The sequence below is a fragment of the Scatophagus argus genome, chromosome 23 (genome assembly GCF_020382885.2).
Source record: "Scatophagus argus isolate fScaArg1 chromosome 23, fScaArg1.pri, whole genome shotgun sequence".
Classification (NCBI taxonomy): Eukaryota; Metazoa; Chordata; class Actinopteri; family Scatophagidae; genus Scatophagus; species Scatophagus argus.
In genome coordinates this window covers 2547169-2563970 of record NC_058515.1, presented here as the reverse complement: position 1 = coordinate 2563970, position 16802 = coordinate 2547169, and the positions used below count along the sequence as shown (strand labels likewise).

Below are 16802 nucleotides of genomic sequence, written 5' to 3'. Positions count from 1 at the left end.
ATAACTGATTACAAACTATATATACTAAATCAAGATATAGTGTTGATGAATTAATGCTACATTGCTATTGTATATGGTAAGCTAGTTATCCAGACATGCTAACCACCTTAGGCTTCACAGTGCTTTATCCTTTATGCATGCAAGTTTTCTTCTCCAGAGATATTAATATACAATATTGTTTATATATTTTATATACTTATATTTAAATATATATATGTATAATATTGATATTAAATGAATGTCTTCAGCCACTGATGTCTTATTTTACTGAAAGCAATCTTGCATTAATTATGAAGACAGTTGATGAATTGACATTTTGTGGTGGCTGAGCCTGATCTTAAAATTCATATGTTCACCTTGCCTTCCATTCATTCTGTATAGTTTAGCTATTGTTCATGTGTTTTGGTAAGGTCTCTGGATAAATGGGCATGGAGGACATGAAACATAGTGGAGGAAGGAGGACAAAGGCGGTGGACCATGGAGGCAAAGGCCTCATGGGTCGTTTCCACCCCTCTCAGTCCTTACTCTGGGCTGCACTCTCATCACATGCTGTAGAGACAGAGAGATGAACAACAAATAAGGGACAGATAAACACTTGAAGCAGAAGGAGAAGAACAATCCGGTCCAGAGAAAACACAAGCAGGCTTATGTACTTTGATTTAAACAATTACCTTGCATCACTCTATAAACACCAGTGCTACATAATAGATAGCAAAGGGAGTTGGGGGAGTCAGCGCCTGCAGACATGTCTGACATGCTGCCTGGCTCTGTTTAAATGTCTGTCTGCACAGTCTTCACCATTGTCTTACTGTTTAATGTTTCAGATTTAGAGCCTGTGGCTATCAATCTCCACAGCCGCAGAAAGCATGTAGAATGTATTGATTCCAGTGGATTAAACTTTTACAGCCCTGGAGATTCTGTGTCACTGGTTTCCTTAAAGCCTTTAAAACAACACATATTGGTTTCAACCACTGCTGACAGTTGAAGAACGCGTTCTCTTATGTTGTGGTTAATATTCCAAACATAGCCATATAGTTCAAGGCACAGATACAATCCAGCTGCAGCAATTTTATGGTACTTATAAGAATTCTGCACATATGTAACTTCGTCAAATTCTCCCATCAGCCCATATTTTGTGCCTGTGTTGGAAAAATTATAATTTTAAGATGCAGTTACTCAATTAAAGTGTTTACTCTTCAACTTGAAAGAAAAATGAATATCACATACTGCCTCTTACAAATGAAAAGTTGAATTCACAAGAACCAAAGCACACCTTTGATCATTCCAGTATACCCAGAGGTTTTATTGCTAAAGTCCTGGACTGGTACCAGCAGCTTGGTGGTTAGTAAACTTTAAATTAATCTTTAAGTGTAGGTGACATTCTTGAGTCCGTTCACTGACTTGATTCTGCCTTGCTTGTGCCACTGTTACGTTAAGTTTTCACCAAAGCAGATAACAGCTATGCTTGGAATTGTGTTCTTTTAATGATTAAGGAATAGCCGGTTGATTTCTCGAGATAATGAGATAAAAAATAACCCCAAAATTTAGCATCCACCCTAACCTAACCCCTTCCACTTGTGGCCACTGTTCAGCAAATGTGACTTACTCTGAATCAAAAGATCAGATAATTCCTAGTTAACCTTAAGTCCATCTTGTCTCCCAGATACGTGGAATCAAAGGAGTCTTCCTGGCCAATCAGAAGATCGATGGCAAAGTGACTACTCTCATCACATATAACAAAGGACGTGACTGGGAACCCTTGACCCCACCTACCACTGACATGAATGGCAAGCCCATCACCTGCAAAGCTGTAAGCACTGACACCACAAAGAAATCAGATTTTCTTTTTTTTTGTTTATTTACTCTCCTTACTCTGTTTTTAGCTTAAAGTAAATGTGTTTGCAATTAGCAGGTGTCCACATACCAGTAACAACAAATAGTCAACTTCCAATAGAGCTGAGCAACCACAAACTCAGCCAATGCAAAAAGAGCCAGAAATCTGATCAGATCATCTGTTGACAGCCAGTGAGTCGTTTCGTACTTTGTGTCCACAATCAGTCAAGACTGGGACCAGGTTGTTTAGAAAATGATCATAAAGTTACACAAGGGTGAGTGTTGTAGGAATGTGTGAGAGATTCCTGCCTAACACTCTCATGTCAAAGTTGCCACTGCAGGGTTAGATGCCAAAGGGCAATGAGCCAGTGAGTCTGATATCCATAAACAGCACCTCACAGGGAGAGCATATCTGATGCTTTATTTGAACCGTCACTCTAGTTGGCTGACAAATTTGAAGGGAGACTCTGATATCAGCTTCAGAATTGTTTACCATCAGTGACACACACACACGGCTATTCACTCTGTTATGGACCTTTCCTTCTGTGTGGCCTCATCCCTACCTCAACATAAGGATGGATTCACGTCTATGCGGTTTATGAGTCAAAGGAACTGCTTTATATCAAACACTGGCATTATACACATCACCTCAATGACCACATAAGTCACCAAGCCAGACAAAGCCAGATACTAGATGTGCTATCTAAAGTGTCACTGTATCAGACAAACACTGTCAGCTTTATCCATTAACTTCCCACCTGACAGAGACTGGATGAGAGTAATGACCTCTTGTATGCACAGAGACAGTTTATCATAACATCTGAGTGATTAATGTCTCCAGTCTGCATTGAATCCAGTGTTGGAAAGTATCACAGTGTGTTTTATAAAGCAAAAAAGGTCAAACAGGTATTTAGCTTTCTTCCTGAGGACCGTGAATACACAAAGAATGCAGGTAATATGATCTGCGAACACATATGAAAAACTCATCCTTACGATTTAAAAAACATATGAGCTGAGGCATGTCAAGAAACAAAGGGAATGTAGGAAAACTAGCAGATGGGGCAGGTTTCAAACAGAATGGGCATGCCAAGACGCACAACATTCACCACACTCTTACTGTAATGTGTTATTGCCTTGTGTGTTTTCTGTCACACTGATATCCTACATGAGGCTTCAGGTGATGCGGGAATCAGTTTGGTGAATTGTGTCGATAAGGGAGTTCAGACGGGACTGAAAATCCCACAGGTGTGGCGGTTGAGATGTAGGAGCAGTGTTCAAAATCAGGCCCGTACGATGTTGTACTCAGCAGGCGACTTGTAAAATGTTAATATTGGGCATGGTCACTGTGTTTTCTGTAATGCATGTTTGTGTTTATCAATTAATATAGCAATTCTTGGTCATATATATATATCTGTGTCAGTGACACGACATTGTCTTCCTCCCTTGGTCGCTTGTATGCTGAGTGCATCCCACTTACAGGTGACAGGGATGGCGGGCTAACAAGAGGGATAGCATACACCCTCACCACCCCTGAAATTGCTCACCGACCCTACTTACATAATTACAAAATAAATTCATATATTTCATTGTTCACAAAAACAAAAGCAGACATGGTGTTAAGAGGGCAGTCGTGGATCAGCGGTTAGGGTGTCGGACCCGTAACCGGTGGATCGCTGGTTCGATTCCCCGTCCCGGTGTCCATGGCTGAGGTACCCTTGAGCAAGGTACCTAACCCCCACTGCTCCCCGGGCGCTGCACGCGGTCGCCCACTGCCCCGGGTTTGCTGTGTGTGTGTGTGCACGTCACTTGGGTGGGTTAAATGCAGAGAACAAATTTCGTTGGAGTGAGTTCCCTCCAATGACAAAATATGTCACTTTCATCTTTCATCTTTCTTTCAAGAGTGGTTGATTGCCAAACAAGCAATTCTCTCTCTCTCTCTCTCTCTCTCTCTCTCTCTCTCTAAAATAATAAAGCACATTGAAAACACCACAGCATACTTCGGAAAATTATCAGCAGAAATGTAATAGATGATTTCTATAATTAATTAAATATAGGTTCATGGAGGCATGTGACAGGAATTAAGTTTAATGCAAAATTAATGCTCGTAATTCACTGCAAACAGGATTTTGTTAAAATTTTTTGTTTAACATAATTACAAACTGTCCTACCACAACAACTGTCATCACAATGGCTTCCCCGATGAATTGCCTTTTAAAAGGTCCCTGCTGGTACATAAAAACAATAAGCACACAGTACTGCAGAAGACTGTCTTCATCTCTGCCTTCCGAGGTTTGAAGCAGCAACATCCAGAACAGCTCTGATAAATGTTTACATTGTCTCGTTCTCTCATTTGAAACGAATTAGCTTCCATTAAAGATCTTTTGCCCCCGTGTTTAATTTGATTAACATCACTGAATTCCCACGCTGAGCTGTATTTGCAGCAGGATTATCAGGTATCTGCTCCATAAGACTCATTAAACATGACTGTGCGCGGTTGTCGTCGATTCACCTGCCGTTTTACTGAAGTGATATTTTCTTGTATTAAAAGTCAATGTTACAAATCAAGTCAAACAGCCTATTAGAGGGTGGATCAGTGATATACTGTCGGAAAGTGACACTTTCATCCTCAAATTAAATTCGCTCTACATGTTTCTGTTCTTCAGCCGGACTGTCATCTCCACCTCCATCTGCGCTGGGCAGACAACCCCTACGTGTCTGGGACCGTCCACACCAAAGACTCTGCTCCAGGTCTCATCATGGGTGCTGGTGAGTCTCCAGAGGAAAAAAAAATGACTCTTTTAATTTTTTGATTTTTAATGTCAGGTGGAGTCTTTTGCTCCACCTGACATTTGTGTAGAACTTTAAAGGTTTAAATGAAATATAATATTTTTTTCATTGATGTATAAACACAAAGAATTGTTGTGTTTTCCTTACCTTTATTTCAATCAGGAGAGACTAAAAAGAAACAAAAGTGAATGAGGTGAATCAAGTAAAATGATTTTATTGTGAAGAGCAAAATAGACTTGGGTGCTGAGACCCCAGCAGGAAGTAGATCTCCACGGGAAACCCTTTGACAAACGAGATGCTTACATATGGAGGAGACTTTCATCTGGAGCTAAGACACTGGTGGTGGTGGTGGTGGTGAGGAGGGGAAACTTGAAACTGGAGGGTTTGACTAAAGATGACCAGATGCTTCATGGGGATGAACAGACAGTTGACTGTGGAGAAAGAGAACACTTGTGATTGGAAGAATAGAATAATGACTTAGTGGAACTTCAGGCTTGAGGGAAAATGCTTGTGACTTAAAGGGCATGAGCAAAGAGATAGTCTTCATGGCTGAAACCTTACGCCAATCTAAAACTGTTGGTGGATTATTTGAAATCCATTTTCATAATACATTTTTAAATGGGGCATCGGTTAGCACATTCAGCTGATTTCTTTGTAAATTCCCTTGGCTTGTGGGTGTGGCACTCCAAACAGAAGTCACACCGAATTCAAATTCGGTTTGTTATTAAAAACAAAGTCTAATTTTGCAACTACTTTCCCCCAGAAACTGAATAGAGATGGACAAGAGTGTAGAGAATATGTAGTACTGAATATGTGTACTTCTTATACCACAAGGTGTGTATCAGACTACCAACCTCCTTACTACATGTAATACATAAAGCCGACTTCGCCGATATCGCTGCCATGTGGCATTTTAAAAATACTGTATGTTTTATCAGCCATGCTTCATTGCTAGTAATAACAGTAATGCTTAATTAACTACACTGCTTCTGGGAGTGCTCAAAAGTGCATTGACTAATTGAAGCTATGCCGATATGTGAAAATGTGGCAGTGTTGTTGTGGAAGTCAAGAAGGTGTGTTCAAACGTTTGACTGACAGTGTAAGTGAAAAATAAAGTAGAACGTATGAGAAGTCAAACTTACTTTCAGGTAGTCTGTTTTTTAGAAAATAACCCAATTTGTCTGAAATATTCAAACAAAGCAAACCCCTCTTTTCTGTCACCTAAGCTAATTTAGCTAATTTGCAGGTTTATAGAATTTTCTGAGGCCTGTTCCCATTTGATAAATCTGTTAATTATGTTTCAAAATGGAAAACCCAAATACAGACACAAATATGAGGTGTGAAACGAACAAAGGGACTTTTAATAACTGAACTGAAACAGGCAGGGCAACACAAAGAACTAAAAGCAGCTGGAAGTCCAAGTCCAAGTCCATGTCCCTGGAAACATGTAGAATAAAGACATGGAAAACAAACAGGAACCACATGGAACACAGAAGGGCTAACATGAGGGAAGACATGGCACAGCTTATATACACAAAGGTAAAAATAATCACACTGGGACAAGCAATCATAATTGCTGGAGAAACAGACAAAGACAGAGAAGACACAAACAAGACACCAAAGGAGAAAACTACAAAATAAAACAGGAAACTAACAAAATCCCAGAACCATGACATTAAAAATCATTCAAAAGAAAAGTAAATCAATAGTTTCTTCACATCTGTTTGCTGTGTTCTTCCCTCTCTCTGTTGTTGCTTGCCACATATGAGCCTACGTGATGAAATTTTGAGTCCACTTCTTTCCTCCAGGTAACCTTGGCTCCAAGCTAGTAGAGTATAAGGAAGAGATGTACATCACTTCAGACTGTGGGAAGACGTGGAGACAGGTACATCACGTCCTCGATTCTTTATCTTTTTTCAACCTCTCTGCACTCTTGTCCCTCTTTGCTCTTCTCCTCTGAACCTTCTCTACTCTTTTCTTCTACCACTCATGAGATATAAAACACATTTGTCCAGTCGTCTTTTATTCCAATTTGTACACCAGCATGTGGCTTGTACCATTTTGAATGTTACTTTTCAAGAACATCTCTAAAAATGACTATTTTTCATGATTTGGAAATTTTACCTCCAACCTTTAAACATTACTTCTTTAAAGGTTTTTGAGGAGGAGCATCACATCCTGTACCTGGACCACGGTGGGGTCATTGTTGCCATCAAGGACACCTCTATCCCCCTCAAGATACTCAAGTAAGATTACTGGTTTGTCACCAAATCAACAGTAATCCTTACCACTGTAAGACATCATTTTACAGGCCAAGATCAGATCTGAGATTATTGACTTTTTATTTCAAAAAAATTATCATCCATCTTTTATGTGTTGTATGGTATGGTTAATTAATATTATTTATTCAAGAACTGACCAATATCAGTGGGTCATCTGTTAGAGGCCTTTGGCAGTCACTCAATCAATGTACCTTTACTCGTATTACATGTTTCACACAATTCAGTGCAGTTCAAAGTACTTGAACTTGAAGGTGTCTGACAAGGTAACAAGATAAAGAAAAAATAACTATAAAACAATGGGAAATCTTGAGAATAGTATTTACATTAAATGTATCTATGTTATATTTACATTAAAATAGAAATATAGTTCTCATGGTTAAAAAAAATAGATAAGACCAATGGAGGAGATAAAAATAAACACTATGAAATGAAAAAGAAAATGTATAAATCTTATGATCTGGTTTGCAGTTTAGTTATAGACAAGTTCAAATTCACCCAAAATAAAAATCCAGAGTTCAAAAAAAAATAAATAAATACCACCCGTCAGAGATTCGACGATAAATAAAAATAAATAAATAGAAATTAGAAAGCTTATTTTCTTAAATTTGTCTCAAGTATTCTCTTTCCACAAACGTGTTTATCAAGGATATCTGAAAAAGAAAATAAAAGACACAAATATGAGGTGTGAAACGAAAAATAAAAGCAGCATCTTTGACAATGTTGTAGTCACCTCTGGTACCCGTCTCCATGCGCACAGGATTAGTGTCTAGAAGTGCAACTACAGACTACAGATCAGGTACCTGCGTGGTCACACTGTTCCTCTGATATTTTTTTTGGAGTCGTGCCGCATGTGCACAGCTTGGCAAAGAAAAAAAAAATACTAGGGGATTGCTGATTTTTCTTTCTATATTGATGATCGAAACCGAAAGTTCACCTCAGACACCCCCAACGATTGACGATGGCCTGCATTCCTTGTTGTTCTCCCTGAATTGAGGAATTTAGGGCCCTATTTTAAATTAGGGAAAAGTACATCTCACCGACTGTGTACGTCTGTCCAAGCTCACCTTCCATATACGTTCTCTCATTCAGTCACATCACCAGTCTTGTGGCTCTGAAACAGCTGAGCCAATCACAGTGGTCCATGACAGCAATAATTTCTGTCATAATTCAGAATGTAAGGTAATGCATTTCAAGAGGACAATGTCACATGGTAGCCCAAAATATCAGTGCTGTTGGTGTTCGTACAGGCTTCAAATCACTCAGTTCCCCAGTCTAGCAGTGTACCCTTCAAAATCATTTAAGATCACCCTCTCTTACCCAGCAGAACATGCAGATAATTTCAAGCTCAGCAAGATGTTATCTCATCGACCTTAATAAATAAGCATTAAAGAATGAGACCATAGATAAGGGAGTGCTCAGAAAAACATTTATCACACACCAAAATCAAATGACCTTTTAGATGGGCTGTCATCTGTCTCTTGGTGAAAGGCTACAGACTGTTCTTCACATTTTTCCCTCCTTCATGCCTCAGCTAAATCAATAATCCCAAAGGCTCCATCAGCATGGTGGAAAACATTGCATAAAGAGTCACAGCAGAGGTGTGAAAGCATGAGAGAGTTCAGAACAGTGAAATGAGCATTGCTTTTACCTTCGTTACACGAAATGACTGGAAGAGTAACACATTTCAGCTGTGAAGTCTGAAAAGCGTTGTTCTTGAGCCAAAACACTAATGATGGAACAGCTGTCCAGTATTTTTCACATGTTTTATTACGTCTTCTGTATATGTCTCTATTGCTCAAATTAGCTGGCATATTCTTCTCTGTTGTAAAACTATGACTTTATTTTCATGCTGGAATTCTGTTAGACCAGACTTTTGTGTAAGGCAATAAGTTATGTTTGTTTCGGTCCAAGCCGCTGTCCAACAGATCAGTACAAGATCATTTAGAACTCCTTTTTGACATTTATTCCTTTTACACTGTCAAGCCCCAATTTCCATACTTATGGCTTCCCTCTGTGGCAGTTCCTTTATGGCAGTTAGACTGCTTGTAGCTCTGTGTGGGAATGCAGGAATATCCACCATGAATGCATATCAACTGACATGATAGGGTCCTTAAGGTGGGTTCTGCTTTTTTATCTGATGTTTGATGTTGTGAAGGATCCTATATAAAATGTCGTTTTAAGTCTGATTGTTTGCTCTCAAGAAACATATTCTACCATCAGTTTGTGATCCAGTTACCACATGGTAAACCTGGGGCAGAGAGGGAAGGAGAACAGGGTGTTAACAATGGCCCAACAGCAAATATTTGGCGGTGATGCTCAACGTTTTTTGGACAATAGCTACGTGTTTGCATTCTGTTGTCTGTCTTGTAATCCCCAGTGGTACATTCCTATGTAATGTTTGTGTTTCACACTCTTGACTTTGTTTCGGCATATGGCATTGAAATGGAACATTTAATAGTCTTTGCACAAATTCCTCTTCTACCTGACCATTACTTCATAACTTTTGAATTTGCACTACTTGACTACATACCACTAAGAAAAACTCCTATACTAGATACCTGTCTGATAGTGCTGTGGTTAAATTTAAGGGAGTGATTGTATTGTCATTTACTTCAGCGTCATCATACTGCAGAACATTTCAGTACTAAAGAAATATACCAGTCGTAGTCCCTCTCAAATTGACCATTTTGTTGACATTGGAATACTTAACTGGCATTAAAGGAACTGCATTAAGCTTGTTTCAGTCCTGTTTGTCAGATCAATTTCAATTTGTTCATGTTAATGATGTATTGGCCATACTCACAAAAGTTAGTCACGTAGTTCCCCAAGGTTCTGTGCTCGGGTCGATATTATTCACCTTTTAGATGCTCCCGATTGGTGATATTATTCAGAAACAATCCATACATTTTCACTGTTATGGAGATGACACACAATTATTCTTGTCAATGAAACCAGATGAAACAAATCAGCTAGCCAAACTTCAGGCGTATCTTAAAGACATAAAAACCTGGATTGGAACCTTGTAATTTTCTACTTTTAAAATTCAGACAAAACTGAAGTTATTGGACTTATAAGGACTCTCCAGCTAATCCAGAACCCTGCTGCATGATTACTCACTAGAACCAGCATCAGAGATCATATTTCTCCTGTACTGGCTTCTCTATACTGGCTACCTGTAAAATCCAGGATAAGGATATCCAGGCTAGGAGAGAGATCCAGGATAAATTTAAAATTCTCCTATTATCCCACCAGAACTTTACATTCCCAAGATGCAGGGCTACTTGTGGTTCCCAGAGTCTTCAAAAGTAGATTGGGAACCAGAGCCTTTAGTTATCAAGCTCCTCTACTGTGGAACCATCTTCCGGTTTCGGTTCGGGAGGTGGACACCCTCTCTATATTTAAGAGTAGACTTAAAACTTTTCTTTTTGATAAATTTTATAGTTAGGACTGCCCAAGGCTGGCCCCTAGTTATGCTGCTATAGGCTTAGACTGCCAGGGGATCTCCCATGATGCACTGAGCTCTCTCTTCCTCTCCCTCTCCTTCTGCACACATTCATGTCCCATGAATGCATTTTGCTAACTGAACTTCTTACCCAGAGTCCTTGTGCTTTTTCATCTCTCGTCTTGCAGGTTCCTGCTTGAAACTTACTGCAATTACTACTGCCTAGTCATAATTTATTATAATTCTATCACTACTATGACTACAGCTACAACCATTATTATTATTATTATTACTACTGTTGTTATCTTTATCTGATATGTGATACCATGGTTGATATGAACAGATATAGAAAGAAGAAATTTCAAAATATTAGCATTTGACTTTAGACTTTCATTGAACATAATTGGTGATTTTCTAAATCATCCATTAATTCTTGTCTAGCAGTAGGGTTACTGAAGTCTGTGTGTGTTGCAACAGCAATAGAAACAGAATACTGGAAAGATAAAAAATGATATTAACAGAACTAATAATGATAGTAGTAGCAATAATAATAATGCAGAAATATGACGAAGTGGTGATAACAATAGTTGGTGTCAAGCAGGACCAAACACGATCCATGAAAAACAGCGAGACAAGAGGCGTTTAGAGGAAAGACAGTACTTGTCTCTGCTAAGAGCCCTTTGTGACCTAAAATGAATTCACAAAGTCAAGTCCTCATCATTTAGACACCCATAATACTAGAAAAAATATGTCCATGTCCTCAAAACAAGATGTGTTCCCCCAGTTCTGCAGTGTCTTTGAAATCATTACACCATGTTCGCATGCGGGGGTAGGATACCTACAACTGTGTGCATCAAAGCAATGCCGCTTTCACTGCCACTTGAAAAACAGCACATCTGGACTTTTAAAAGTGCTTGTGTGCACACACATTGAAATCATTTCAGACAATTCCCCAGCTCTTCTTACTGACTCACTCATACTCAATTTTTTCTTTACAATGGATAACTCAGTCAATGCATTCATATCAGTTAATTATGAAAAGCTAGCAGGCTGAGAAATGAAATGCCACCTCAAAGTGCCACCTGGACAGGATTGTGTTATGTACATTTATATCTGTGATTAGCTGCACGTAGAATAAGTCATGTTTTAGGTTTCTTCATAGTACTGGAGGAATGGAGTATAAAGGCTGGTGTGCAGCATGGCGCATAATTATAAGTTTGACTTGCTAATTTTTTGACTACAGGGCTATCACTCCATCCATTTCTAATAATTCCTCTGTATTAGCTGGAGGAAATGAGATATAATTGGATGGATGACTTAGGACGTGGGCATGTAGAAAGCTGTAGTTGTCCAGCTGATGCCTGACGGATTATTTCAAACCCTGTCTACTTTCACACTTCCATACAACTGGCTAATGGCCACCCCCTCCTGACTCTGCCTTTGGAAAGCTGTTTTCAGATGCTGTTAGAAAAGTACTTTGCTTGAAGCATACTGAGGCTTTTACCGTAGCAACCGAGTTTTTATTAGCTTTGTTTATCCATTCTGTTTCCTTGTAACTGCGCATGTTTACCTGATTATCACATTGTTGTCCTTGTTAGCACATCATTACCAAACACAGCCCGCAGTGCAAGCACCATGCTGCTCGATCCAACATTGATCCCTCTCCATCACGCAGTCACATTTACTCAGCACTGCTGCCACCGTTGTCTGCGGGAGTCATCGGCACAGTGAACGAAGCAGAGCAGATGGCTTGCTTTGTCTGTCTCAGACTCTTCAACCTCAAATACCAAATACAGGAGGATTATTTCATTTTCATCAAAGCATTTCATTTTAAATTTCAGTTATTTAGATCATCTGTAAGTTTCTATATGTGTAAATTTCCTCGTAGTTAAGCTTTGTCATATAAAAAATGTCCTCTACTGTAAATGTTTACAGCTGAGTCTTTTCATCAGTCTAAGTATATATGTTATCTTATGTATGTCTTTATGGGCATAGAAATAACACTGTAGTTACTATTGTCCATAGTAAGCTACAGATAATCAGGTTCTTTAATCCATTAATTTCACCACCCTCCGAACACTTGCAATGCCAGACAGGGGGGAAATGGTCAGTTCTTTGGGACTGTGTTATTTGTAATATAGCCATTACTTACTGCAAGGCTCCATCTGAAGAAACTTTCATCAGTGTCTCAGTTTGAATACTGATGATTGTGATTGCCTCTTTCTCCGCAGGTTTAGTATTGATGAGGGAAGGACATGGACTGTTCACAACTTCACCAGCACCTCTGTGTTTGTCGATGGACTCCTGAGTGAGCCAGGAGACGAGACCCTGGTCATGACGTGAGTTTCCATTTATTTGAGTGTAAATTACAATATTTTGAATAGAGACAGCGCTGTGGAAGGATAAATCATCACACGCTGTGTCCTACACCTCCTTCAGCTTATACCTTTTGTCCTCACTTCACACTTCCAGCTCTCTGCATGGTTCTAATGAGTTGTCTAAAAGGGTCAAGCAGGGCAGCCCTGCTTGGCCTTCCACTGCGTTCAAGGGAGCTCAAGTTTCTCTCCCATCACAACAATTTCCTCATTCCTCTCAGTCTGTTGGAGCAGGGTGCCCAATTTTGTGGCGCTAACAGCAGCTGGTCTCACTCCTGATTTCCCGCAAGGGTGCCCTCCCTCTTCACCTCCAGAGGGTTTGATTGGTGTTACACCAGAGGTTGATGGGAGATGAGGCCTGTATGTGCCCTCTGCCCTCCTCACCAGCCCCATCTCTGTATTCTCTACTCTGAAACTGTATTTCCACAGTTCTGTTCTGTATTTGTGCTGTCTGTGTTTTTGAAAGGCTCTTTGTCAGGCCCAGTAGGCTTAGATCAGTACAGCATTCTGGTACAGGTTCTGTTATTGATAATCAGCAGGTCAGCTTGATGGTTTTTTTTATATGACATGCAATTATGCGATTCTTTCAACACAGCCCCATACGAGCTTGTGCTGAAGCTGAACAGTAGGCTAAAAGGGAATGAAATTACCACTGCATATAAGATAAACCCTTGAGATTTAGGTAATAAGGCCAAAATGTTTTCCCCACGGGTTGGTAGTGTGGCTGTAGGTTTATAATGTTGTTATTGTCTTCAATTTAAATGGACATCCTGCTGTCTCTTACTCAACTTCTTGTGATAAGCAAGATTCAACCCTGTCAATTCCTTGGCATGAAAATTGAGGGTATTGAATATTAACACAAAATGTCATCCGTCAGCAGCTTCTGACCCAAACTGTCAATGTAGACTTCGAGAGTTCATATCTTTTAAGAAATATAGTCTCCCCCCCCCCCCTTCTTTCCATTAGTAAATCAGCTGGAGTGACACTTGTCACATCATCTCAGACACCAGGCCTAGGCCCAGAGATAAGGCTGGCTTCCAGCTGTAATCTGCTGAGAAGGGCAAAGAGATGGTCATACACACACACACACACACACACAGTTGTGTTTCCATCACTTTTGGGGGCATCACATAGACTTTCATTCATTTCGTGGAGGCTTAACCACCACCTAACCATAACAATAAACATTTCTTGCCTAATCCTAACCCTAACCTCAACCTAAACCAGATCCTGGAAAGAATAAAAACCTATATCCCCTCTACCTAACCTTAAAGCAAGTGTTTACCCTAATATTAAATGATTTACATTGTAGGAACTTGTGTTTTGTCCCCATAAGTAAAGTGGGTCTTCACAATGTGACTGTGATTTTTGTCTCACCACAGGAATACACGTCCACACACACACACACATCAACATGTCCTCCCTGTAACAATGGCCATTATTGACATTATTGACAGCCACAAATCTGCTAAAATATTCTACCTGTTCCATCTGTTTATGGATTTCATAAAAATGTTACCAAAGAGTAAAAATAAGAATTTTCAACTGTTGAACTTTTAAGTCCTGGTCTTCAAAAATCTCCAGATAAAAGCATAACAAATTTAACGTTCTCATGTTAGGGGACCAGAAAGCATGAACACAGCTGTTAATGATGATCAAAGTTGTCCTGCAAAAAAAGGTAAAATATAAAGTGAGACTGATAGAATTTGCCATACCAAAAATTGTCAATAAAGTCATAAACATCGTACAGCTTCTCAGTAAATCTGCAAGCCATGATGATGATGAAATAGTGAAAATCTGTACAGTGTTCTGTATACAAAACTAAAGGTATAAAGCTAGAGCTGAGAGACAAACAGACTGCAGCAGACATACCCCCAATGAACAAAAGAAACAAGTGCAATAAAGAGATGAGGATGACAGCATATGGGGGTCCACAGCTAAGGCACCTGTCACTTCCTCTTAACAGTGACAATAAAGACAACATTAGTCACGCTTGCCTTGCATTCCAGCAAGGTGAACACGGGCCGCCACCAACACAACAACATGTGCTGTCCAAAAAAAGCTCTGACTAACAGGAAAAGGCAGCTGAGTTCAGGAATGAGAAAGGTATAATAAACTGCATAATAAAGATTGTGCTACTGGGAGGTGGATTTTTTCAACCTCTGGCCTGAGCCAGGATAGCTGTATCCCCGTGTTTCCCAGCGCTAGCTTATAGACAAAAGCATTCAGACAGAAGGGAAGGGTGAAGGGAAATCTTAATTCTTCATCATACAGTGACATTTTGGACAATGCTATGCTTCCAACTTTGTGGCAACAGTTTGTTGAAGGCGTTTTTCTATTCCAGCATGACTGTGTCCCAGTGCACAAAGAAAGGTCCATAAAGACATGGTTGGATGGCTTTGGTGTGGAACAACTTGACTGGCCTGCACTAAGCTCTGACGTTAACACCATCAAACACCTTTGGGATGAACTGCCAACCCTTTTTGGCCAACATCAATGACTGACCTGAGAAATGTTCTTATGGGCATAAATTCCCACAGAAACACTCCAAAGTCTTGTCAAAAGCCTTCCCAGAGGAGTGGAAGCTCTTTCTCCATATTAATTTCTGTGTATATAGAATGCATTGTAATGGTCAGATGTCCCAATACTTTTGTCTATATCATGTATTTAGTTAGTGTGCAAACATGAGAGTGATATCAATCTCAATCAATCAATAAACATGTTTTCTACATTGTTAAATTTTCTTAAACTGAGACATTAGAAGATCTATTTGAGATACAGCTTCATGTCCGCACGTGGAAGAATAGAATTTTAAATTCTACGTTGATTGTGTGTTTGTGTGTTGTGTGTTCACAGTGTGTTTGGCCACATCAGCTACAGGTCAGACTGGGAGCTTGTCAAAGTGGACTTCAGGCAGTCTTTCCCCCGTCAGTGCACTGAGTCTGACTATGATTCCTGGCAGCTCACAGACCTGCAGGTACCACATGCACGCACACACACACACACACACACACACACACACACACACACACACACACACACACACACACACACACACACACATACACGAGCTCTCTCTCTCTCTCTCTCTCTCTCTCAGTATATTTGTGCTTATATATTAAACTGAATTTTGACCCCATGGCCACCCTCAGGGAGAGAAGTGCATTATGGGCCAAGAGCGGAGTTTCAGGAAAAGGAAAGACACAGCGTTTTGTATCAAAGGAAAAAGCTACACTTCAGCTCTCACCAGCAAATCCTGTCAGTGCACCGAGAAAGACTTCAACTGGTGAGCACAGACTCTGCAGAACACTGAGCAGGCAAATCTGTATGATCTAAAATTTATAAGACCACCATGGAAAACATTCATTTTTCATCGGCTGGTCTATTAAAATCTTTTCAGAATCTTATCACAGTCTAAATCAGTGCACAATATTTATTAAATTGAAGGCAAACATATAAACAATATAAGCTTTTGTTACTGTCAGTGCCTCCACGTTGTCTTATTTTCTTAAGGCAGCATATTTTGTTGTGTATTATGTGGTAAAAACTTACTTATAGTACATATGCACAATGTTTTATACTCACATTAAAGTTTATGTCAAAAATATGACTTAGACACATACAAATAGTCCAAATATTTTCAGGTCAGTCATTTACTCATTAATTTTATTATTGCTCTATCTCTTCTATGTCTCTGTATGTATGTCTGTGGTGTGGGTGTGTAGTGACTATGGTTTTGAGCGGTCCTACATCAAGGGCAAACACTGCTTTCCTGACTTCTGGCATGATCCAGATTCACCCCCCGAAGACTGTCACCTAGGACAGACCTACCAGTCCAGCACTGGGTCGGTGCATGTGCACAAACACACACAACTCTCTCTCTTTCTCTCTGTCTCTTAACCACCACTTAACCATAACAATAAACATTACTAACCTCAACCTAACCTTGGAGTAAGTCTTCACCCTAATATGTAATGATTTATGTTGTGGGGTTTGCATTTTGTCCCTGTAAGTAAGGCGGGTCCTCACAGTGTCACTGTGTGTAATGTAGGGGTGTAATAAAAACAGAGCCCTTGGTACCTT

At 39.7% G+C, this 16802-nt stretch overlaps 1 protein-coding gene across 3 annotated transcripts in view; it reads left to right on the top strand.

Moving 5' to 3' along the window:
• The window catches only part of sorcs2 (sortilin-related VPS10 domain containing receptor 2), a 277555-nt gene that overhangs the window by 249818 nt on the left and 10935 nt on the right, over window positions 1-16802 (top strand). For all 3 annotated transcript variants that reach the window (XM_046381208.1, XM_046381206.1, XM_046381207.1), the window contains exons 12-19: window positions 1664-1810; window positions 4497-4599; window positions 6429-6505; window positions 6775-6866; window positions 12576-12683; window positions 15576-15696; window positions 15872-16005; window positions 16445-16564. In XM_046381208.1, coding sequence (XP_046237164.1) covers window positions 1664-1810; window positions 4497-4599; window positions 6429-6505; window positions 6775-6866; window positions 12576-12683; window positions 15576-15696; window positions 15872-16005; window positions 16445-16564 — 902 coding nt within the window. The remainder of the gene's footprint in view (window positions 1-1663; window positions 1811-4496; window positions 4600-6428; window positions 6506-6774; window positions 6867-12575; window positions 12684-15575; window positions 15697-15871; window positions 16006-16444; window positions 16565-16802) is intronic.